We start from the raw sequence: 25,822 nt of genomic DNA, 5'->3' as shown, positions 1-25,822 counted from the left end.
ATAAAAACCACCTGTTTCCTATGCCCCATGAGCCAGGGACTGTATCATCTTTACCTCTGTGCATCGGGCAGCCAGCCCAACGCCTGACACACGCTGGACACCCCACCAAATTTACCTAAACCAAATTAACAGAGGAAGAAGTCAATTATCCAATTCCTGCTTAATTGTCTTCTTTGTAGGGGGGGGGGGGGAATGGAAAATGTGGAATCAATAGAATAAATGAGGAAACTGAAATTATTACACTTGACAAAATAAAATGGAAAAATTTTGAGTCAGTTTAAGAAAGTACTTGCTAATACACTCAGATGGCCTTGAGGTGGATACAGGTGTCTTAAGAGGTAGTAAATTAGTTTATTACTAATGAAATTTCCCTCCCTCTTTTTACAGAATTTATGTAGCCATTTTGGATTAATAACATGATATATCACTGCATCAACTTTTTAATATCTTCTTATATGATTATCGCATCTGATTAAATTAAAAAATAAAAAAATATAAATTCATTATTCCTTTTGTTCCTAAAAATTATGTAAAATTTCATTAAACACCTTTCTTGCTTCAAGCTAGTTTGTGCATGCAAACAATAAAACAATTGAAATCACAACAGTGTTTTTCCTCTTTGTACATTTTAACCCAAGATGCTAATGTTTCTTCAAATATTCAATATCCCAATGTCTTTTTCGAAAATAAAGCAGGTATTTTATTAAAATGAAAAAGTACTAGATCACTTATAGAATCTGTGAAAACACACAATAAAATATTGTTCAACTCCTGGTCAATCCAGATTGGGGTGTGATGTGTGTGTGGAGGGGAGCATATAAAATAAAATATCAGAGTTTGAAAAAAAATTAGGCAAATGAACAGTTTCAGATCTTTTAGGAGAAAAGACAAACACCAAGAAAAACTACAGAAGTCAATTTTGAGGAATACAAGATAAGTTTTATAATTATGAACTTTATTTTTATTTACTATGCCAACATTTTCAGGAGAGACTTTACATCTGATTTTTATAATTCATTTTACAGGCAAATTCTAATATACAGTATGTACTCTGAACTGGTTTTTAAAAACAATGGGAAAATAATACTGCAGATATTATTTTTGTTCTTTGTTAGTGATGACTTAGAGACTTTAAATTCTTAGGGTCAGTATTATTTTGTTATGGAGATGCTTTACCAAGGAGAAAGGGGGTAGCTTTTCCCCAACAAGATTAAAACATATATCTTCAATTAATGACATAATTGTAGATTGGCGCCCACCATCACAAATCATTTATCCAAAGTATTCTTTCAAATTGCTGCAGCAGAAAACTTAAAGGGAGATGTGGAAAGATCATTAGAAAATAGAATTCAAGCATCAGAATTAAGAAAAATAGCAAGGCCATCATCCCCAAGGAAAAACATCAGGTATCTGTATTACAGCTATAATTAATTTTCAAATTATTGCATAAACATGCAAACATAACCATCTCAACTAATTTAGCAACACGAAAACTATTGTGTAAGATGGAGAGTAAACTGAAATGGTGCTGCAGTCTTACTGATCTTCATTGCAAGCCTGTTTGGTGATTCTAAAGGACATCTCCAGTGCCCTAGAGACCAGGAAGCCAGTATGATAACTCTGCTCAGAAAGCCAAGTGTGCACCTCTGTGTCTGTAACACCATCTACGCTACAGGAACATTTGGAAATGACAGCTACAGGGGGATCACGTTCTCTTTGATGCACTGAGAACAATGAGTAAAATATTTAAGGGGACAATGGAACATTCAAAGAAAACTTAGTCCTTTAATGGGAAAAGTGACATGCTGGGAATATAATTCTGTGAAAGGCTGTACTGATATCTTCAAAAAGCAACAATTACAGAGAAATTCTTTCAACAAAGCCACACCCAATAGGTGGCATTTTGATATTTCAGGCACAACTCCAAGCAATTAAGCTCATTTAAAGTGCAAATCTGATATTTTCTTTCATATTCAGATTTTAACTTGTTAAAATACTTAGTAAGTTCCCTATTATCTATATAAATACAATGAACAGTAGCCTATATGCCTGAAAATATTGCACAAATGAAAATGAGACTCCAAAAGAAAAATGCTAGATGGTCTCAGTTATTAGAAACATTCTAAATGATATAACTTTATAATCCTTTAATGCCTTTAAATCATCTGCACCTGTATGGATAAACTCCTTAGGCTAAGCTTTCTTTTAAAAATTTGATATGCATCCCATTAACAGCCAAATATCTAATCCTGCATACTCTAACTTCCTCTTTCACAAATGTGAAACTTAACCAATTCCATAAAACTTCCTCAGGACTTAGAATTTACATACTGCAACTATCTTCGCTAATGTCACAAGAACTAAGAGAATAAGTGGTCTGAGTTCCTGTGGAGGAGGATTTGGCACAGAGTTGATTTACAGAAGCAATAAACAGAGATCAAGCCAAATCTGAAAAGTGGATCTCTGATTATTTCAATAGAGCTACATCCTCACGTCCATTTCTGACTTAACATTTACTAAGGAGCAGATAAGCATGATATTCTTTTGTAGGCAAATATTTTATGTTGTTTATGCAAGCATCCTAGATTTTTTTCTCTTAAATATATTATGCTTCATAATTATATTGATGAGCCTATCTTCTGCCAAGATTAAGACTCAACAAAGGTACAGAAAAGTTGAATTAACAGGTTAACATTTCTGCCAATTCATCAGGAAGAAACAAATAGAGCAGGAAAAATAAACAAATTACTGGAGTCAACATTTTTATGTACTAGACAATAAAGACTTTTCCCTCAGACTAGGGAGATAAAAATAAATTAAACATTAAAAACTTTTCCCTTAAGAATAAGGCCAACTTGTAAATAATGTTTCGTAAGTATCTATACATACTTCTAAATAAACCAAAAATCTCCTAAGTCATTAGTATGTTTTACTTTAGGGAAATATAGTATGATAGCATCCTATTTGCAATACATGAGATCAGGTTTTTTTTTCTCCTTCAAAATGAAAGACCACATGTGCCACTTGTAGCTGCAGCCATCATGGCTCATCTCCGTTAACAAAGAAGTGCTTTGCCAATATGTCTGATGACTATACTAACAGTTTCTGAACTCTGTGAACGAACTTTCTGAATTTCACTGCTTCTCCAGCAGAAGTGCTGGCTCCTGAGAGTAGGATACCAGATTTGCATTGCTCATCTGATACCAAATCCAAGAATGGTTTGTATCCACCGAATGGCAAATTCACTTGAATGGTTCTCTGACAGGTAAGGGAAGACTGTGTCAAAATGGTAGCAAACACTTCTTTTGAAATTTCCACTAAAGGATTTGCTGCTGTTTCTCTTATAAAGGGGCAGACAAATTTACCAAGGTACATTTTTTAAATGAATCCCTAGAAATTTGAGTGACTTTTAAGGCCATAATCCTTTTTGATATATTTTTGGTCAGCTCCTCAAAACAAACACTGACCTTGTAAAGTGATCTTTCTGAAAGACACTCATTGAATTAAAGCAGCTACAGGTGAATAGCCTAAAGACGACATGATTTCGGAGAAGAGGAAAGCAAATTTACTGAACCATCTGACACGTGGCACCAAAGCATGATAACGTTCGTGTACATGGTCGCTTGGAGGTTCCACAGCTATCTCTACAGCACATTAAAATAAATAAGCATATTGCCTTTGAAATACCTTTCAGTACCTTTTAATAAAACATAATTTCCCATCTTTAATTCTCTTTTCCTTCCAAAATCTACTTTCAAGAAACTGTCAAGCAAACACCAACAGAAAAGGGAAACCTAGGACACTCAGAATTAAAAAATAATTATTACGAATTCCAGCTTTCTCAAGATAGTCTTACTTAAATTCATAATTTTTCTCAAAATATTTTAACTTGTTTTGCTCTAGAAAATAGTTTTAAATCCCTACATATAGGATATTTGTATCCTCTCAACGTTTTGTGCAAATGTTTCAAGCCCATTATTCCAGTTTCTGATATTGGCATAAAGTCAATAAACATAAATATAATTAAAGACAACATAAAATAAATGCTGTGGAACCTTAAAATGGCTATAATGGATCCATATGCCTATAGGGTTCAGAACTGAATTACCAGCAAATTCTAGCACCAGTGTATGTTACAAACAGATACATCTTTAGGTACAGGTTTCAAGATGTACCTCAACCTCTCCAAAATTTACCCAAGTAACAAATACAAACACAAATGCAGTGGGTTTGTGTGTGTGTAAAACAAGATGTTAAAGCAATATATAATTGTTTATATATAATAAGAAACATTTTTAGCTTGGGGAATTTGTCTGGGAAATGAATAAATAGTAATATTAGCTTGCTGATCCTAGCAAGAAAAAATAAAACTTACATAGACTTTCCATTAAAAGCCTAATCTCCTTTATTCATCACAAAGCTTTTGCATAGACCTTTTAAATACACAAAACACTGGCCAGAGCTCTGCTTATAAACTACCATCTTCCATCATCACCGCATCTTTAAAATAGTAGCCATATTCACAGGAGGGACAAGTGGAAAGGGGTGAGGTTCTGACAACCACAATAAATACAGACCTTAATAGGACTAAACCAGCAAAGCACACTTCTCGCCTGCTAAGTAGAATATTATGCATTTTTTGATGTGCAGATTGATGGATAACATGATTAGAGCCTTTGGCAGGCCTCTGAAATGAGTAAGCAAACTTTTGTGTTTACCTGAGACAAGTATGCTCAAATGGCATGTACTTCAACCAGGATATAAAATGGAAGAGCCAAACTAGTAGAAGCTTCCACATTTTAATATTTGCAGGCTTTTAATGGAACCTCCACCATGGTAGCAAACTGCACATAAAGCTATTACAGAACAGTTTTTAAGAAACCAAATTGGCAGGTGATGGCTACATACTTAATGTATCTTTGGTTTAGGAAGACGAGAATATCGATTAAAACCCAAACAGTCCCCAGAATGGAAATTGCTATTTGAACTCTGCATGATTTCTTTTCTTTGTGTTAGTGGCCTTGGGATGCTTGTCTTGGCCTGGAAGCTTTGAGGCTCTAGTTGAGGGTTGCTTATTTGTTTTTGTTTGAAAGAGCCTGAAGGGGGGCGGAGCTTAGATGCTTTCAGATTTGGATTATTCGTAAGATTTGTTTGACTAGATGTTGGCTGAAGTTTTGCTGAATTACATGTTGTGATTATCGGTGACTTCTTACAAGGGAGAGTCCTATTTGGAGATGATTCAGAAACTGGAGGAGGTACCAAAGAATTCAAGATGGATGGCTTTAAAAGCTGCACGGACTTGGGCTGAGACGTACAGCCCACTGGCAGAGACTGATTTCTTCCAACTCTCTTAACCTGGTCTACTGTACTTGACTGGGGAGGTGTCTGAAGAGAAGTAGGTACAAATTGCATGTCACTAATTTGATTATTTGCCAAATGATAAGGCTCTTGAGCATCCACAGTCATGTTCAAGTTTCCTTCAGAAGGTGTACTCTTAGCCACATCCCCTGTGAATTGTGGGCTTGACGAAAAAGGCCGGTCTTCCAAACCGTAGTTGATTTCTTCTTGCAAGCCGTGTGTCAAGCTTTCATCCAGATGTGCAACACCCTGATGCAAGCCCGGGGTCGTGCATTCACTGAGGGCCTCGATAGGTTGCGGCTTTGTTAGTTTTCCCTGGGCATGGTCTGTGGGTCTGGGAAGGCTGCTGGAAGGCTGTAGTACTTGAGGCTGTCGAAATTAAAAAAAAACATTAGCAATAATTTATCTTAGAAATACCACCCATAATTAATATAAATTAAGTTCCAATTAGGCTGTGTTGGTACTTATGTTTTAATATGGAGAGTATGTGGGCTTTTTAATTAAAAAATGAATTATAATATTCAAGCAAATTCATGAGACACATATAAGAGTGATAATGCAAACAAAAAAATGATACAGGCAGTAAACAATAAACAAGATCCAAAATTAAACAGGGGGAAAGAAAATGTTAAAGTACTGATTTATTATAGAAAAAAACTTCTGCCTTAATAGATTCATTAGGTATTTAAAACCTTATATAAAACAGAGCTTGACAGAATGATTTCTATAGCATTTTGGTTTAATCTCCACAAGCATTCAGATAATAACTGTGATCTTCAGAATATTACCCATTTTAAAGTTTTTTAAAAAATAAAGTTGTACACCATATTACCAAATGTTGTACTTCCATCAAGAATTAATTACTAGCAGATAAACAAGGTTTAGAATGAAAATTTTATTCTCAGTTTATGTGAAATTCTAATTACTTAAACAAAAACTGGTTGATACATTTAGCTGATGCTAACCTATCCTTAATATTCTTGTTGAAAATTTTCAAAATAAAATGTTTCAAAGCTTATTTGTTCTGTCTCATTACTGTTACGGCTGACATGTGGAAAACAAATCTACCCTGACCAAAGAGTGAACATTCATTTAGTAAAATTAAAAATGATCAGCGTTTTGAATGATGGCTGAGAATAAGTCAAATTTGAAATTGCCTCTAACTGGAACTGAAGCACAGAAGCTTATGATAACAAAGTTCTTAGGCCAATATGCCCTCACATACTTCTCTGCAGCCTACTGTGTGGTTACATTCTACAAAAATCAGAGGAAACATGCAATTTCCATTACTTTGGGGCATCCAGTAAAAAAGAAAAAAGTTATCTGTCAATGGCCCAAATAGTTAAAATATATGGGGCAGGGCCGACTGGGCCTGTCTTGATACAGAGGTGGTTGCTATAAATGTATAATTCTTACCACCCATAGACACACTTTCTATTAAATAAGGTGAGCTAAAACATCAAAGAGTCTGGCAAAGGGTTTTGATATGTGAACTTTCAAGGACCATTTCTTGCTAGTAACTTTTTTTTCCACTATGCTAACCCACAAACAAATCTACACTGCACCTCTAATTTCCCCAGTAGAAGGGGCAGATCTATTGATACTGCATTGTTTTCTCACTTCTTTCACCTCCTTGACCAGCACTGAAGAATGGCTGCCCAGGGTCAGCATTCAGGGCTTAGACTGTGGCAGCGCTGGGAGTGACAGAACAAAGCCCATGGACTCACAGAGGGATGGGTGGCTCTATGAGGGCATAGGACTGACTTGCTATTTAAAAAAAAAAAAAAAAAATCAAGACGACTACTCAAAATTGATCTGTACAGAAATATGTTGCATTAAATCACATTGCAGAATGCACAAAGTAAACAAGCCATCTCAATTGCTGCCTCAAGCTAATGTCCCAGACTTTAACGTACCTGGGTATTTTCACAATAAATCACACAGATGAATAAACTGTCCTCAACATAGAAGGTACTAAAATTATCACATAATTAATTCAATACACTCTCCTTGGGGTTCCTTACATAAATATAACTATGCCAAAGTGACTAAAAACCTTAGAAACATTAGTGAAAAAAATAGAGCAGGGCCCAACTAAACAAGCCAAAATCTACCAAAGGAAACCAGGGAAGTAAGCAGCAAACAAGCAGCAACAACAAGTGGTTGGTTGAGAGGGAATCTGTTTTCCCTTTTCACCTCTTTCCACCTTCAAACACAACAAAATATTCTAGTCTCAAGTTAAAAATCTTAAACCAATTTGAGATATTTGAAAATATGAATAATCTAAAAAATGACTTTATTGTAATACGTTTATTGCCAGTAAGAAAAAAACAAGTGTAAACCATGTGTTATCAGCTTAAAGCCTAAAAAGGTTTGATTTTGCCAATTCAGACAAGTAATAAACTGATTATTCAGACAACCAAACCTTCAGAAAAGGGGCATGATGCACTGCAGATGAACTATCCATTTGCACTGTTGTGATTACTCACATTACTCAACTGACCACTGCTTATCAAAGAAATAAATGAGAGTTAAAAAGAGTCAGAAAGACTCTGTTTGTATTACATGCAACAAAGCTTCATATCAAATATTAAAGAATTAGAAAATAACCATTTTTAATAAACTGTTGAGTCTTAACTGACAGGAGTTAAACAGTTATATAGAAATATTTGTGAACTATCAATTAATTACACTAAATAAATCAGTGCTTTCTGTATGCTAAATGTAAATTCCAGGTTTTTATTAAAAATTAACTTTAATGGTATGATATAACTTCCCTATCCCAAAATAAATGTGTTGTTTTATTATTTATTTGAAAACTACAGTTTGGAAAATCAATTCCACTACTGTAAAGTAAAAAAGTCCCTTTCAAGAGGAATAAGAAATGACTATAATGTGAGAACCAAGGAGATGACTTGCCCCTGATATGTGCAAGTGGTTACCCACTAAGGAGTAGACTGTCACTAACTACCTGCTGGCAAGTTGAATAAGCTACCTCTTAATCTCTAGCAAGCAAAGCAGAAATATGTTCTGATGGCTGTTGATTATACTACAATTTCTCCAAATTCTAAACACTCAACTGTGTTAATATAAAGGCAAGATGTTAACAATTCATCTTGCCTACATCCACTACTGCTTCTATGGCCATAAAAAGATGCCCTCAGATATCTGCAGAATGAATTCTAAATATAAAAAGAAAGATCCCATATCCTCATGGATAATAAAACTAATAGGAAGGAATATCAAAGGCTATTCACTTTTTAAATGTCTGTTAAGAATCATGTACTGTACTAGGTGTGGGAAAATCTGAAGCTCAACATTAATTTGTTCCTATGCTTGAGAAGCTTAGTTAGGGAGACAAGGCAAGGGAAACAAATGATGAGACCATGTCTCAACCATAACATATGAGAACAAAAAGAAAACATATGCCTGACTGGAAAGGTCACAGAAGGCATCCAAGAATCACAAACAATCTGCACTGAGTCTTAAAAGGGTGCGTAGAAGTTTTCCAGGTAGACAAGAAGGGAAGAACATTCTGGGTAGTGAACTAGTACGTGGTAAGCACAGAGGCAAAAGAACATGGCATATTCATTCTGGCCACTTCAAACTGTTAGACAGAATTTAAAAGGATAGTACAAAAGTGTAGGTAAGGGCCAGCTCCTGAAGGAACTCATGTCAGGCTAAGTAGCTCTGACTTGTGAGCTGTAGATGACGGGAGACAGAGTTGGATTTTAAGTAGAGGAATCAGAAATCCAATATGTGTTTTACAATAATTACTCCATTGTAATCAGTGAGGAACGTACCAGAAGGGATGAAATTTTAAGGAGTACAGCCAGATGGTAAGCTATTGCTAACAGCCCAGGTGATAAATTATAAGGCTCTAAAATTAGAATACTGGCAGAAAAACTAGAGAGGACTAAAGGAGATCTGAAGGTGGACAGGCAAGATGAGGTGCTTGCCTTGTATCCAAAAAAGGCCTCTGGGGAAGTTGCCTGCCAGCCCAGGCACTTCACAGCCTCAGCAGCCCACAAGAACCACAGGGAAAAAGGAAATCCCACACTACTGGCGGGACTTCAGGAAACTCCCTGTAGTCACAAATAAGCAGAGCTCTAATCCTCGCAACTTGTGGAGGGGGCGGTTACCGAAGCATGGAAATGTGAATCCATTTCTCACTCAGAGAGCTAAGTGCCTCTAATTGGATTCAGCAACTTCAATTCTGATTTTAGTCAGACATATAAACTTCAGCACACCATTCTGAGACTTCTCAGATTAAATGGTTCCATGTGTCAAGGTCAAGAGTATCAGCAATAGGCATTACTGCGTGGTTGCGCAAAGGCTTGGTAGCATCTTTAATGATAATCATAAATGTCTATTTTGGGCTGCTCACAAAGATAGCCAAAGACTATGAGCTCCTCACAGGCATGTACCATGCTTGATTCATTTTTTGTTGTAGTTGGTATTACTAGTATTTGGTACATAGTAGGGATTTAAAATATATTTGCTAGATAAATGAACAGGTGATGAATGAATATTAGTGATATATTCAAGAATTGCTTCTTTGGCCATAAATTATCAAAGTGACACTTTCCTATTAGGTCAATGATGCACCATTGATTAAATAAAAACCAGTTTTTTAAAAACAATGAAAATAAATCTGATAATAGAAAAAAACTGTTTTCTCCAAATAAGTTTGAGGTTAGTTTAATGATTCATGTTAAGAAGGATAGCAGGAAAGACTAATCACATGTTAACTTGAACACAAGCACCTCTCATAATGATCTCCAAACTTGGCCACCAAATGTTTTTTACTTGAAGACTAGACATTTCTGGGCTAAATAGGTTGGGAAAACTGTCTTAACAAGCATTCTTCTATTTTCCGTTTCTATTTCTAATAATTAAGTATGTTTATTCACATAAAACACTTAGCATAGAACATCGTAGCACATAATATGTGTTCAGTAAATTTCATCTATGATTATTAAAAGGCATAAAAACGAAGAGTTCAAGCCATAGCCCTTTTGTAACTGAGACTTGGGGGGGGGGGAAGGCAAGTTATTTAGCAGTATAATAATAAACTAGTTGTTACAGAATATGAGGTTTCTAGGCTTCAAATACATTGTTCAATAATGTCAATACTATCTAAATGCTTTAAATCCATATATGTAATATGATACAGAAGTCAAAGATTCCTTAACTGTCTTCCTGGAGATAAGAACAAGAACTAGGACATGTAAGACATTTTAAAGTTTAGAGAGTCAGACTAATCTGAGTTTGAGTCCTGGATCTATTGCTTATCACTGATGAGGTATCGCAAATTATCTCACTATCCTGAAATGGAATTTCATAGTTTATAAAATGAGGACAATAACAGTATCCATACCTCATGGAACTGTGGTAAAGAATGAACAATAACATGCATTCAAAGTACTCAGCACAATGCCTGGCATATTACAGATATTTGAGCAATGTTAGCGCTGGGCTCTGAGAGAACAGAGTTCCCTTCCTTCCAAGGGCAGAGATTCAGACTTTGTTTTTGCATGCATGATCTCTAATTATCTATGAGATCCCTAGGTAGAAAGTACTGTCCTCTTCTTTTTGTAAATGAGTAAACTGGAGTTAAAAGAAGTTAAGTGACATGTTTGAATTCATACTTTAGCAAATAGCAAAGCCAGAATTGGAACCATCAGAGAATTTATTAAAATGCAGTACTAAAATTTATTATTCTATGCTATCTGGGTAGTATTATTGAGATCACAGGCTTTCAGAATATGCAATTTAGCCAGATAATTATTTTAAGTTTTAATATATTTGAAAACTCTGTGGGTATATTCAATGCCAACATTCAGGTACTGACTTTCCTGGACAATGCCCTACTTCCTTCTTAGCTGATCTAGCCTACACAGGGTAACTCTCAGACACCAAACTCCGGCCACATCCTGTAGCAGTATTTCTGGAAAGAGGTGGATCCATAGTCGCCCCTTGGAGTAAATGCGCTGAACATGAGAAAAGGCAAATTTAGCAGAGCAAAGCCCTTCACCTTTACTGTTTCATAACACTTCAAAATCTAGCATCAGCATATGGAAAAGCACTCTTGCCAGTTTTTGTAAGCAAAAAGATGGCAGCTAAAAAGTCAAGCCCTGATTGAATAAATACGCTAAAGTGTACAAAGTACAAAGCAGGAAATGTTCTAAAATGTAATAATGCTATTATTGAATAACAGACATAGGAATTACCTAAATTTATTTTCTGGGTACATATAAGTTTATTGTTATTATTAAATACATTTTAAAGGTAAAAAGGAAGATTGAAATGGAGCCATCTGTAACATGCCTGTAATTTCATGCAGGCTCTGACATGCATCATGCAAACTGGATAAAAATACAAACAAAAAAGTGATTATGAGGAAGGTGGTAGGAAAAAATCCAAAATTGTACTGTACCACGCTTTGTCAGAGAAGTAATGGACTAACTTCTCAACTCCTTGCCAATGGCATAATGGGAGAGCAGAGACAAGAAAAAGACAGGACAATGGCGTCAGAGACCACACACAACACCAAGGATTGCCATGACTGGGTAGCAGCCAGAAGTATTTGCTTTGCTATTGTTGTGTTTTCCTAGGCATTATTATTTTATTTAATGTATTTGTATATAATAAAAACATATTTTAATAGGTTTACACTTTCTTACTAAAGTGGTTTGCAAGTTAGTACAAATACTCACAGAAACCCACAGAAAGGTTTACGTAAAATTTCTCATACTTAAATGGACTCACTCAAGGAATCTTACCAAACAAAATATTGGAAAGAATTCTGACACAATTTAATATTCAGACTCCAAAGACCTAAAAAGGTTTAGCCCCAGGAAATCTGTCATGAAGGATAGAAACTATTTTTTTAATAATTTCAGAACTTCTTGCACATTATAAAATATAAATAAACTTTATATTTGTCAGTTTAGTTTTATTACTGCTACTGCATTAAAGACCACTAAAGGTATAAATGTGATCTTAAATATGATGTAAATTGTAAGTGAGGCTCCACACATCGCTATAGAGATGGAAGACTTAACTGGGTCCCTAGTGCTATATAACTAGGTTCAGTGACTTTTGCTGTTGAGTTCACATGAGGCCAATCACAGCTCCCAATGCTTCTTGGGAACCAGGAATGCTCTTTTTCCTCTCTATCTCAGAATGGTGCCTCTAGATCTCAAAAACCTTAAAGAGGATAACTGACTGATACATATAAATTATTTACAAATAAATTCTGAACTAAGGAGTTCAACACCTATTCTAAGTTGATGACCAGTTAAACTGCTTTTTAAAATTATCAAAGTGACTAAGAACGACTTAAGCAAGCATTTACTATAGAAGAATAATCAGTGTGAGAAGACTAATTTCATGGGTCTGTATCTCAAAGACACAGGATCTATTACATCTACCTCTTGGATGCAGAGCGGTACAGAAAAAACCTAAACAGTATCATGATAATACAATTCCATTGGTGTGACCAGTAGTCATCATATATTTATCCAGAGTAGGATACTGTAAGCACTATGGTACAATAGCAAACACGGACTAAAGAAACCCACAATCTGTAGAGCAGATTATAATAAAAGGCTTTACACAGAAAACACTAATTGCTATGTTTCTCATAATTGTGAGGTATTGCAAGAAACTAATCTATGTCTACATTTATGGGAAGGCCTATTGGACCATGAGTTAGATGCACATTTCTAGTCAATTAACCAATGGCTATAAGAAATGGCTGCCAAAATGTACACAGTACCACATTCTATGTTAACCATATTTAAATAAAAATTAGCTTACTATAAAACTGAATTAGTTTTTAATGGAGTTACTCTAATTTGCATTTCATTCAAAAATATTTTATTTTTATGAAAAGTCACTCCCAGAGCTAATTTCTAAGGAAGCAGAAGCTATCCTTACGTATAAAATTGATTTTAGTCACATGTTGGAGTCAATCAGATTAAGCCATGTTAATTTATACCTTATGAGCATGTCTGACAATTCAATAATATACACCAAGTGCCCATAAGAAGTGTACAGCCTTTGATGAAGTGGTATCCTTCCAAAAATCTACCTAAGAGAGATGCTGACACTGATTTATATACAAGGATAAACTGCACTGCAATAGTGTCTCTGTAACTAGAAACAACATCAATGCCTAACAATAGGAAAAGATTAAGTTGTAGTAAATTCACATAATAATGCATTATTATGAAGCTATTAAAATGGCAATTTCAAGAAATATTTACTATATCAAAAATTTGTATATATAATGATACTATGTGAAAAAAGCAAAGCAAAAAACTTAAAATACATGAGATTCCAACTTTATAAAATAAAGGAAAAAAGACTGGAAGGAAATTTATCAAAATGTTTCTGTATATTCTAATTCCTCCACAATGAGCCACTATATTGGTATCATAAATAAGGAAAATGTAAATTTTAAAGAAAGGTCAAAGTATTTATAAGAAATATTTAAAGTTCAGGCCCTGGAATGAGAATGGAATTTAATTCTGGTTTGTTCACCTACCCGGGACAAATTACTACATGACTCTGATTTATTTATTTACATTTTCCTTATTGTAAAATGGAATAATAATAGATCTGACTCTATGTGTTGTTGTGAGGATCAAAGGATAATGTAAATAAAATGCATAGAAAAGTACTTGAGACATTAAAAATTGTAATAAGTACTCAACCTTAGTCTTTTCCCCTTTCTTAAATGTATGGCTAAATTTTTTAAAAGATATATAAAGGTTTTCTACACATTCATATTTTTTACATATTCGTATTTGTGAAAATATAATTTTTAAATAGCTCTTAGAAAACTTAACCAAAGGGTATGAATACTGAAAGAACAATTCTCCAGCCAAAAAGGACTGAAAGAACAAATATGAACCTAGTGAAATAACTAAAGTGAGAAAGTGTAGTCAAGGATAAACAAACCAAAGACAAAAGTAAGAATTTAAGATCATCATTTTGATTGAACTGAGGAACAGCTGACTCTTACAAAGGGTTTATCGGCCATTTAAACCACTCTATTATCCAACAACAAAATTTTTTTCCTGGCATAGGCTTAATCATCAGGAGATTTAAAAACAATAAGGATATTTCTGCAGAAAAAAAAATTTTACTATGATTATATACAAAAACTCTATGCATACAGTTACTTAAACAGCCTTTATATTTAAAGTTGATGCATTAAAACCTAAATGCTCAGACTTATATGGGCAAAACAGACCAGTGTTTTTCTAAATAAAGGATGCTAATAACATTTTTAAAAATTAGAATAGACAAGAAAATACGAGAGTACCCTATGTCCTAAGAAAAAGTACTGTCTCATGAATCTATTATCTGTATTTCAAATGCATACACAGACACATGTGTATTGGGCTGTAAATACACACTTTCATTCAGTAACCTACATACTGGGTTATTATGTAAAATGTATTTGTAACCATTGCTTGTCAAAAAGTTTGTGAAACACCTTCTAAAGGTTGTAAGAGGGGGATATAAGAAAATATAAATCTGCCATTTTTAATGTAGTTCAGGTGAACACAATTACTTATTATTATAATATAAATTTAAAAATAGGCAACATTCCATCAAGAAACTGCTGGGCTATTAAGACATATGTAGATGCATTTATGTAATTTTTGTTGTTTGAAGACCATTTTTTTCCCTTTCCCATCTAAGTTACTGCACATGGAAGGTAAAAGTAGATAAGATTTCTAAATTCTTTTAAGCAAGGTACTAAAGAGCAAATTTTAAAAGCCCAGTTAGCCATGGTAAGAAACTGGTATTATTTCAAAATATATTTTTTGCATATTCTCTGGCAAGAAATTGATATTTGGGATTACCATTAAGGCTTTCTACTTGCCAAAAGCAACTATTTTTATTAAATTTTACTACTATGAGGTAGATTATTTGTCATTCCCAATTTTACACAGTTGGAAATTAGAGTAGAAAAACTAAACCAATGTCAATTAAGTGAATTTGGACAAAAGCTGAAGTCACTACTGATAGCAAGAAAGACCTTGATATACCTAGATGTAGATTATTTTCTGCTAACCTAGAGAAAAACTTAATTTGAAATCAGAAGATAACTATCATGAAGTAGAGACTAATAATACACTTGAGAAAAGAAATGTAAGTAAAAATTTCCTGAGAAAGAAGAAAAAATACTTAAAGGCCAGGATCTTCCTTTTTATCTCCACTTTCCTAGAGTTATCTCAGCAAGAACATTTCTGGCCAGTACAGCTTTCTAGAGTGAACAAGACTAAATATTTTCTGTAAACATTAATTCTTTCGCACTCTGCATATTTAGAGTAGGCTATCTTTTCATACTGGAAAGTCTACTACTCCTGTAACTTAAAAAAAAACCACACAAACAAAAACAAACTAGACTGCCCTTACTGAAGACTCATAGCCAAGCCTACCTGGCCTCTGCATTTAGAAGAGGGAGGCAGTTCACTCAAGTCAATGTTCAAGAGGGAATCAGAAAGAACTCTTCAATGAAACAGATTATAATGAAGGAAAAATAACTATCTTCTATTGCTTACACAATCAACCTTTCCAAAAATGAGCAGAAGGAACCACAATATTGACTAAATATGGAGATAAATATTATCTCACTGAACATAAATTTACTGTAGGAAAGAAGAGATCTATTCCCAAAACTGTCTGAAAAACCACTGGATTTTATGCCAATAATCCCATACCTTTCTTCCCTATGTTTCATCACTGAAAAAAAAAAAAACTTTATTAGTAAACTGCTTCAGATGTTCTCAGGTTAGATCCAAAATAGTGTGGTAGTTTAGAACACATTCCCCCGCTAAACAAACCTTCCAAGCTGAGAAAGAGCTATCAAAAAGCTGTGAGCAAGTCCTCTTGTTATTATTTCCCACAAACAGGGTCCTACAAGGCTCAGTGATCAAATCCCAGGGCCAGTTCTCTTAGCTGCACAGGCCATGAGAACCTGCTCAGGAAGACTCCAGTGTATCTACATTTTCTAGGTGACTAATACATCCAAACTCTGGAGAATGAAAACTTTCTTTTTGCTAACCCAGAGATGCAGAGAAGGAAGGTTTGAAATAGAAAAGTAAAAAAGACAGATCTTGATAGTTGTATCGTAGGATTAGAGCTGCTTCATAGTCTGAAAAAAAGGACAACTCGAAATCAAACAGGGAAGGAGAAAGAAGCACTTGAAAATGGAGGGCCAACAACTCAAGGGAGGAACAAATAAATTTTAAAGCTATACAAATAATAAACTAATGAAATGGGTATTTCTGAGAAATAAATTTTTAAAAGCAAAACTAAAACTATTTGCAATTCAGAATAATTAACCCTAAACTTCAATTTAGGGGAAGAGGGGAGAAGCATGGTAGGGGAAAAGGATGGGGGCCAAAAGGGGGCTTCAATAGGTACCAAGGGGGGTGTGCTAAACTGAGGGAACTCTGCCACACTGTGCTGTTTACTGGCCTCAAGCCTAAGAAATACATATTTGTTATAACTGCCCTTTGAAATTTCAGATTAGTTCACTAGCAATTTAGTAGGAGAGGTGGTGGGAGATAGAAAAGAAGAAGAAACTCATCGCTTCCACTAAACAAATGAACTTGCTACGAAAACTCTGACAGAAAAGCCTACACAAACCATTTTTTCTTTAAAACAAAAAGTACTAAAGGGAAGGAGAGGCATAACAGCCAAAAATTAAATTTCATATCTTGTCTAGAATTCATGTTGATACCTCTTAATTTTGACTAATTCAAGAAATAAAGTTTTATTTAAATAAATTATATTCCTAATTACTTAAAATGTCCTCCTTTTGAACCTTTGATACTTCATATAAATAAGGACAATTAATGAAAAAATTGATATAAATCACAAATCAAGGCAAATCCACGAAGAAGGCATAAAAGCATCTCTGACTATTTCTATTTCTTTTTCATTAATATTAGCTTTTTTTGGGTGACTTTTCAAAAAAGATAAAATATAATCAACTTACCGGGTATACTTATGTACATAAAACAAAATAATAAACACTGTTTTGGAAAGTAGATTTAATGTAAACAAAAGTTTTAAGGTCAAACAACTAAATCATTAGCAATGTTAGTAAACCATGCATATTCAAAAGCCATTTCTTCTGTGCTATAAAGCAGCTGAGAAATTACAAAGACATCTTAGTTGTTTTAAAACACTTTTGAAAAAAACAATTAAAAAGATCTTTCTTTTAGAAGACAGTGAAATGCAATCCAAGCCTTTTGATTAGGAAATATTTAAAGAAATGTGCAATGGTCTAGTAAGCCTGCTCCCTACACAGTATGCATCTGTCCATCATACTACTGCAGATAGCATGTACATTTTTTAAATAACTAGATAAAAAAACCAATTTTTTATTCACATATATCAAGGTCTTGAACAAAGAAAATGCCTTAAAGACAGATGCATGTCAGTAGGTCAAGGGTCACCGCCAAAAGGTTTAAACAGCATTAGAATGAAATTAACCTCAGACAGCTTCCATGAGGCTCTAAGTAGAGGTCTGTTTACATGCAGTCAAAGGAAGTGTTAAGAGAGGAGACCACAGGGAGTGCTGATTTAACAGATGCCTGCAGATCACTCAGGATGGGAAAGGAGGTGCTGGGGAGAGACAGGTCATGCAGAAGGGAAGTACCATGAAAGGGAAGCCAGAGTAGGATAGGAGTGAGAGACACAGACTCACTCTGTCTGCGGTGCGGTGGAACAGTCCGTGGGATCCCCTGGAAGGAGCCCTGCCAAGGAGAGAAGGAGGGAGCAGAATACCCACCCTGTGCAGAGAGAGATGGGGTAGGGAGGTATAATAAAAAAGGGAACCGAAACATAGAGAAACCAACGTCATACTGTTTTATTTTTAAATAACACAGAGCAATAGTGTTAACAAGGCAGATTTCATTTTTTAAAAATATGGCCAACTCACATTATTAAAACTATAGCATAATCCAAACCTAGGTTTTTTTCATATATTTTTAAGAAAAAATTATTTTCCTCTAATATTTGTACGTAAGTACAAGAAATAATATATTCTTTTTGGTATACATTACATACATTATCATATATCTCTTTTTAAAGCAGCAGATTCCAGTCTTTTGAAGAAAAGAAAGGAATTTAAAGGGGGACATAGAATTTAGGTATTAAACACAAAGAAATTGCGTCAATTGATGAATCAAGCAATACAAAAAATTACCACATAAAATTTTTTATTTCTTTTTAAATAATAGGTTTTCAGAGGATTAGCAGGTAAAAATAAAGAACATTAGCTGAAGTTAGCAGAACCAACACAGTATTAAAAAAGACACAGGATGTTGTCAGAGTAGGTACTATATAAAGAATGTGACATGCAGGCCACAGGTTACACATGCATACTTTTTAATTTAAATAACTTGTGGTTTTGTAGCTTTATTTTTTTAATCACAGATTATCAGAATTAGAATACATCTGAAATGTCATTTATTTCCATTTCCTCATTTTCCAGATAAAACTAGGTCTTCAAGAAAGTTACTATTCAATGTCACATAAGGAGGAACCAGATTAGGTCTCATGTCTCCGTGTTCCTAGCCCTCTCACCGATTGAAACATATCCACAAATAAAATGACTGAAACACTCTTAAAATATCATCAAGGAAAATGAGCCTATAAATCATCATCATACACAGTTAAATTTGCAAAAGAAAGTATGTATAATTTTTCAGACCCATTAATCTGACATAGAAATAGTGTTCTATTAAAAAATACTAACATAGCTTATCAGTATTTACATATTTCATGAACACTGTTTCAAATAAAAAAAATTTCCCACCTCTGTATCAACATTCCTTGGCCAAGTTAGGTATAATCAGATACTACTTTAAATTTAAGAGTAATCCAGGAGGAATAAATTCTAGTGTTCTACACCACCGTAGGATGACTATAGTTAATAATGTTATATAGTTTTAAATAGCTAGAAAGAGGATATTGAATGTTCCCAACACAAAGAAATGATAAATGTTTGAGATGATGGATATGCTAATTTCCCTGATCTGATCACAATATATTGTATGTATTGAAACATCACTATGTACAATTATTTGTCAATTAAAAAATAAAATACAATAAAAACCAAAAAAAGGGAATTATGAAAAAAATTAATAATTCTACATTGTTCAATATAAAATAGAAACCAAAAAGATCTATTTTTTATGCTGATGAGGGAAAAAACAGTTACAACAAACTAAATAGAATTAACAATCTTTAGAATATTCTAGTAAATACAAATCCTATCTTTTGAAATTATTATACTTTCTTCACTAATTTAGCCATGGATGTTTGCAAAGATAGCTTAGAAAATATTTAATAGTGTGATGACCCCAGGGCTCTCCACAGATATTACCTGTTTACAAGTCTATTTTGCTGTGTGAGAAACGTTTTGGTTCAAAGGCTTTACACAAAGCAAGTCCTCGACGAAACCCTCCCTATGTTTTACCAAAACCAAGCTTCTACCCACTCCACTGGGTAAAGAAACTTTCAGATGGGGACTTCACAGATAGGCTAAAGTAGCAGTCATAGATTCCTTCATCAAAGAAGTTAGTGACCTCTCGAAGTCTGTGGCAGTAACACTGACCTTGGAGTCAGGGAACCTGTGTTTTTCCTCCCATTAGCCCTGTAACCTTGAGAAAGTCACTGATCTCTGAGCCTGTTTCCTCATTTGTCAAATGCAAAGGGTAGAATGGTTCATCTCTAAGAACCCTCTTACTTTTAGTTCTTATAATTCAGTTATTCACATATCTGTCCCTATCTCCACTCCAGTCATTGCTATCCTTTAATTTTATAACTCTATATGGCATTCAAAGTAACCAACTTCATATTAAATTGTCTTTCTTGCTATATCATTAATTTGTGAAATAATTTAAGTGAAAGTATCTGTCACGGTACCTATAACTTGGCAGGAGTTTTAAAAGATATTAAACATCCTCCCTTCTCTAGCCTAAAACTCCCCAGCACACACAGCAGATGCTAAATAGCTATTTACCAATTTAAACTGAATTAAATTAAATTATTGTGTTTATTTAGAGATAGAGCTATAACATTTGTCAGTCCTGGCCACATATTACAATCATCTAAGAAATTTAGAAAACAAAACCAATGATATCCATCTTCATTTCCTCAAAACCAATAAATTATAATATCTGGGACAGGCCTGAGCATGAGAAGAAGGGAGAGACAACCTTGTGAAATAAGCACATAAACAGATCTGCAAAGGGGCACCCGTGCATTAGCTGACTGGACAGTTTGCCATTTGAGCTGATGCCCAGAAAGGCAAAGAATGTTACTCATTTTATTTCTGCCACTTAAAATGCCTCCTCCACTTCCATACCCATAGGTCAAAATCCTACCCAGCCTCTTCAGCCCATTTCCTAAAAGCTTTTACTCACCCTACCTAAATTAATTAAGATCACTCTTGTTTATAAACACCCACAGCTCTTAGCAGATTTTTCTCAGGGAATTTTTCTTCCTCTTTTCATTATTTTGATTTGAATATTTAAAAAATTTTTCTACTAAATATAACCACTCAGAATAATAGCCTGCTTACTTTTCTTGATGTCAACTATAGCTTCTTATCAAGTGACTTAAAAAGAGTAGAAAAAATATATTCTGATCAACATTTAATAGAATAGGGAATTCCAGTTACAGCACAAGATGGAATAGCCACACTTTCCCTTCTCCTGCTGCTAAGTATAGCTGGACACTATACATAAAACACAAAACTCTGAAACATGGAAAGAAGGTGGCAGACCAGCTAGGGAACTTGAAACTCAAGGAGAAACATGGTAGAGAGTTTCCTGGGTTTTCTTTTTGCCTACTGTATGTTAAACTGGATGATGGAGAAGTCAACACCTGGAAATGCCAAGGAACACAAACAAAAAGCTTCAAGGAAAGCCTGCACCCTCTAGCCAAAGAATCAGGAAAGAGGTAGCCTAGGAATGCAGAAAACTTAGACACAGTAACCTGCCTAACACCACAGAAAAACCTGTGGCCCCAGACCTGATTCCCACCAGAAAAGGCAGACTGGGGAGTCTAGGCTTCTACTCTCACCTGGCTGTGATATTATCTTATGTAGTTCTTAAAATATGTACAGAAAATATTTAAAACACTTATAAATGGGGGAGAGGAGGGACTTAAAGGGAAATAAGGTTTCTATACTTAGTAGACTATATATAGTTTTACATATATGTATGTATGATGTAATGCCTAGAGCAACAACTTAAACATTTATACAAAGAGACACACACAACACACTGCATAAAAAACAAAATGGAATTCTTAAAGGTACAAGTAACACACAGAAAAGCAAGAAAAAGACAACAGAATTAAAGAAGAGAGAAAACAAACATAAAATCAAAGAAATAAAATGGCAGACTTAAGCTCTAACATATCAATAATTATATTAAATATAAAGGAATGAAATGCACCTATTAAAAGATAGATTGGTAGAGTAGATCATGACCCAACTATTTGCAGGCTACAAGAAATTCATTTTATGTATTACAATATAAATATAGGCATTTTAATGTAAAAGATGAAAACAATATACCATGTAAAAAAAATCAAAAGCAAGCAGAGGTAGCTATATTAATATCAGATAAAACAGACAGACTTCAGACCAAAAATAATTTCCAGGTACAGAGAGGGACCTTACAAAATGATAAAAAGGTCAATCTACCAAGAAGACATAGTGATTCCAAATGTGTATATACCAAACTAAAGACATGTACAATACACGAAACAAAAACTGAGAGGAGACTAGCCAAATACACAATCTCAGTTGGAGAGTTCAACATCCCTCTCTCAACAATTGATAAAGTAACTAGATAAGAAAATCAGCAATGATATAAAACAAGGATACCATCAACAATCAGAACCTAATCAACCTTTACAGAATATCCAGCCAACATTTACAGAACATATGGAGCCAACGTTTATCAAGACAGACAATAGTTTGGGCCATAGAACAAACCACAACAAATTAAAAAGAACTGAAATCATACGCAATGTGTTCTCTTACCACAATGGAATAAAATTAGAAATCAGTAACACAAAGAGGAATATTTCCAAACACCTGGATACTAAAAAGCATACCCATAAGTAATCCATAGGTCAAAAAGGAAGTCCCAAGGAAAATTTAAAAAACACATTGAACTGGATGCAAAAGAAAATAAATAATATCAAAAGATGTAAGACACAGCTAAAGTAGTGGCAAAAGAGAAAATATCAAATCAATAAGCTAAAGTCATATCTTAAGAAACTAGAAAAAAAGACCAAAATAAACCCAAAATAGAAGAAAATAATAAAGATAGCAGAAATCCTAAAAATTGAACACAGAAAAAAATGGAGGAAATAAAAAAACCCAAATGGTGGCTCTTTGAAAAGATCAGTAAAATTGACTCAGTCAGTCTTTGACTAAGAAACAGAGAGAAGACACAAATAACCAAAATCAGGCATGAAACAAGGGATATCTCTACAGATCCCCCAGCCACTAAGATAGTAAGAAGTCTATGAACTACTATATAGTCATAAATTTGACAACTGAGAAAAGGACCGATTCCTCAAAATCATAAACTATCAAAAGTCATCTAAGATGAAAGAGATCATCTGAATCAGTCTATAATTATCAAAATTGAATTTATAATTTTAAAACTCCAAAAAATGAAATCTCTAAGCCCAGAAAATTTCATTGCAGAATTCTACTAAACATTTAACAAAAATTAACACCAATTCTATGCAAGCTCTTCCAGGAAGTAGAAGAGGAGCAACACTTCCCAAATTATTTATGAGGCCAGATTTACCTTAATATAAAATCAGAGAAAGATAGTACCCAAAAAGTGGAGGGGGGGTTGCCCCTCAGAATACAGATGTAAAAATCCTTAACAAAATACTACTGTGTAGAATTCAGCAATATATAAAAAGAACTTTACATCATGACTAAATAGGGTTGCTTTTAGGTTTATTAAGGCTGATTCAATATTAGAAAATCAATCAACGCAATCAATAGGTTAGAGAAGAAAAACAGTATGTTCACATCAATTAGCACAGCAAAAGCATTTAATAAAATCCAACTCACATTCATGATAAAACCCTTAGCAAACTAGGAATAGTGGGGAACGTCCTCAACTTGAAAAAAAAATCATCTCTCAAATATCTATAGCTAACATCTACTTAATGGTGAAAGACTGAATGCTTTCCCCTTCAGATTAGGAACACAGCAAGAATGTCCACTCTCAACATTCTTATTCAACATAGTACTAAAAGTCCTAGCTGATGGCATAATGCCAAAAAAAAAAAAAAAAAAAAAAAAGAAAGGAAGGAAAGAAATAAAAGACACACAGATTAAAAAGTGAGAATACTTTTCCTATTTGCAGATGACATGATGGTCCATTTAAAATCCCAATCTATAGAAAAACTCTCAAAACTAACAAGTGAGTTTAGTAAGTTCGCATGATAAAGGTCAATATATAAAAATCACTTGTAAACATAAATCAGCAATGAACACAAGGAAACTGAAATTTAACAGACAATATCATTTATAATCACTGAAAAGAAATGAAATAAGAAATCTAAGGAAAGCATGTATAGAACTGTGTTTTGAAAACTAGAAAATGCTGATTAAAGAAATAGAAAAGATTTAAAGTAATGGAGAGAAATGCCATATTCACAGACTGGAAGGATCAACATAGTAAAGATTCTGATTCTCCTCAAAATGTTATTTAGGTGTAACACAGTTCCTATCAAAATCCCAGCAAGACTTTTTTTTAAGATCTAGAAAAGTTTATTATAAGATTCTGTGGAAAGCAAAAGAACTAGAATATCTAAAACAATTTGGAAAAAGAAGAATAAAGTGGGAGGAATTATTCTAGCTAATTTAAGACTCACTATATAGCTACAACAATCAAGACAGTGTGGTACTGATGGAAGGGGTGGACACACAGATCAATGGACAGAACAGAGAAACCAGGAAGAGTTATCCAAGTACAATCTCCAACGTACAACGGTTTGACTTACAATTTTTCAACTTTACAATGGTGTGAAAGTGATAAGCATTCAGTAGAAACCATCTCTCAATAGGTGAGTGGTTAAACAAACTGTGGTACATCCATATCATGGAATATTACTCAGCAATTAAAAGGAATGAACTGAAACACACTGCTGGAATGGATGATCTCCAGGGTGTTATGCTAGTTAAAAAAAAGCCAAGCTCAAAGGGATCCATGCCCTTCTGTCCACGCCCCCCACGCCCCCCACGTCCCCACCCCCGCTCCACATCAGCATTTGTTACCTCCTGCCTAGACCATTGCAATCACTTCCCTACTGGCCTCTCCCCTGTCACTTTTGACTCAGAACCTCTGGTCTCCAAGATCAACCACAGTAACCTTTCTAAAATCGCAAAACAGATCACGCCACTCTCCTACTTAAAGCCCTCTAAAATCCCAGCATTGCCCCAGCTCCTCCACTGCCCTGTGTAGTCTGTTTCCCACCCACCTCTTCACCTTCACCTTGAACCATTCACACATTGTATGATACCTATTACCCAAAATTCTCAAAATAACAAAATTATAAACATGTAGAACAGATTAGTGGTTGCCAGAGACTAGGAATGGCGGGAAAAGGAGGGAGTGGTTATGACTATAAAGGGGCACCATATAAGGGAAAACTCTGTGGTGGTGCAACAATTCTGTATCTTAAATACGCTAGTCTTTACTACCCAAGTAATAAAACCACAGAGAAACACACATACAAACATGCACGCTAATGTCAGTTTCCTGGTTTTGATATTATACTATAATTATATAAAATGTAACCATTGTGAGAGACAGGTTGAAGGACACAAGGGATCTCTGTACTATTTTAGCAACTTATTATGGATCTTTTCTAATTACAGCAGCAGTCCCCAACCTTTTTGGCACTAGGGACCAGTTTCATGGAAGGCAATTTTTCCATGGACTAGGGGGGAGGGTGGGGGTGGGGTGGTTTTCAGGATATTGTCAAGCACATTACATTTACTATGCACTTTATCTCTATTAATATTACATTGTAATATATAATGAAATAATTATACAACTGAGTATAATGCAGAATCAGTGGGAGCCCTGAGCTTGTTTCTCCTGCTACTAGACAGTCCCATGTGGGGGTGATGGGAGACAGTGACTGATGTGACAGGAAGCAGAGCTCAGGCAGTGATGTGAGCCATTGGCAGCGGCTGTAAATACAGATGAAGCTTCACTTGCTTGCCTGGTTCCTAACAGGCCATGGAGTGACTGGTCCGCAGCCCGGGGACTGGGGATGGCAGAATTACAATACAAGCAAACTTTGCTTCTTTCAATGGATACTTCAAACAAAGTTTTGAAAATGCCTTGTATAGTTCTGGCATTTGGTA

The 25,822-nt window shown here is 34.6% G+C and overlaps 1 protein-coding gene across 2 annotated transcripts in view; it reads right to left on the bottom strand.

Annotated features, from left to right (window-relative positions):
* Positions 1-4,236: 4,236 nt before the first annotated feature.
* CCSER2 (coiled-coil serine rich protein 2) overlaps positions 4,237-25,822 on the bottom strand; it is a 168,921-nt gene continuing 147,335 nt past the window's right edge. The window contains exons 10-11 of one of the 2 annotated variants that reach the window (XM_069459968.1): positions 18,101-18,185; positions 5,570-5,727 (exon numbers count right to left, since the gene is read on the bottom strand). In XM_069459968.1, coding sequence (XP_069316069.1) covers positions 5,633-5,727; positions 18,101-18,185 — 180 coding nt within the window. In that variant the 3' untranslated portion in view covers positions 5,570-5,632. Of the gene's footprint in view, positions 5,728-18,100; positions 18,186-25,822 lie in introns of both variants that reach the window. The other variant, XM_069459967.1, reaches the window with a different exon arrangement.

The sequence above is a fragment of the Eulemur rufifrons genome, chromosome 28 (assembly GCF_041146395.1).
Source record: "Eulemur rufifrons isolate Redbay chromosome 28, OSU_ERuf_1, whole genome shotgun sequence".
NCBI classification, from domain to species: domain Eukaryota; kingdom Metazoa; phylum Chordata; class Mammalia; order Primates; family Lemuridae; genus Eulemur; species Eulemur rufifrons.
The sequence above is the reverse complement of the archived record's forward strand: the minus strand, read 5'-3'. Positions and strand labels throughout refer to the sequence as shown.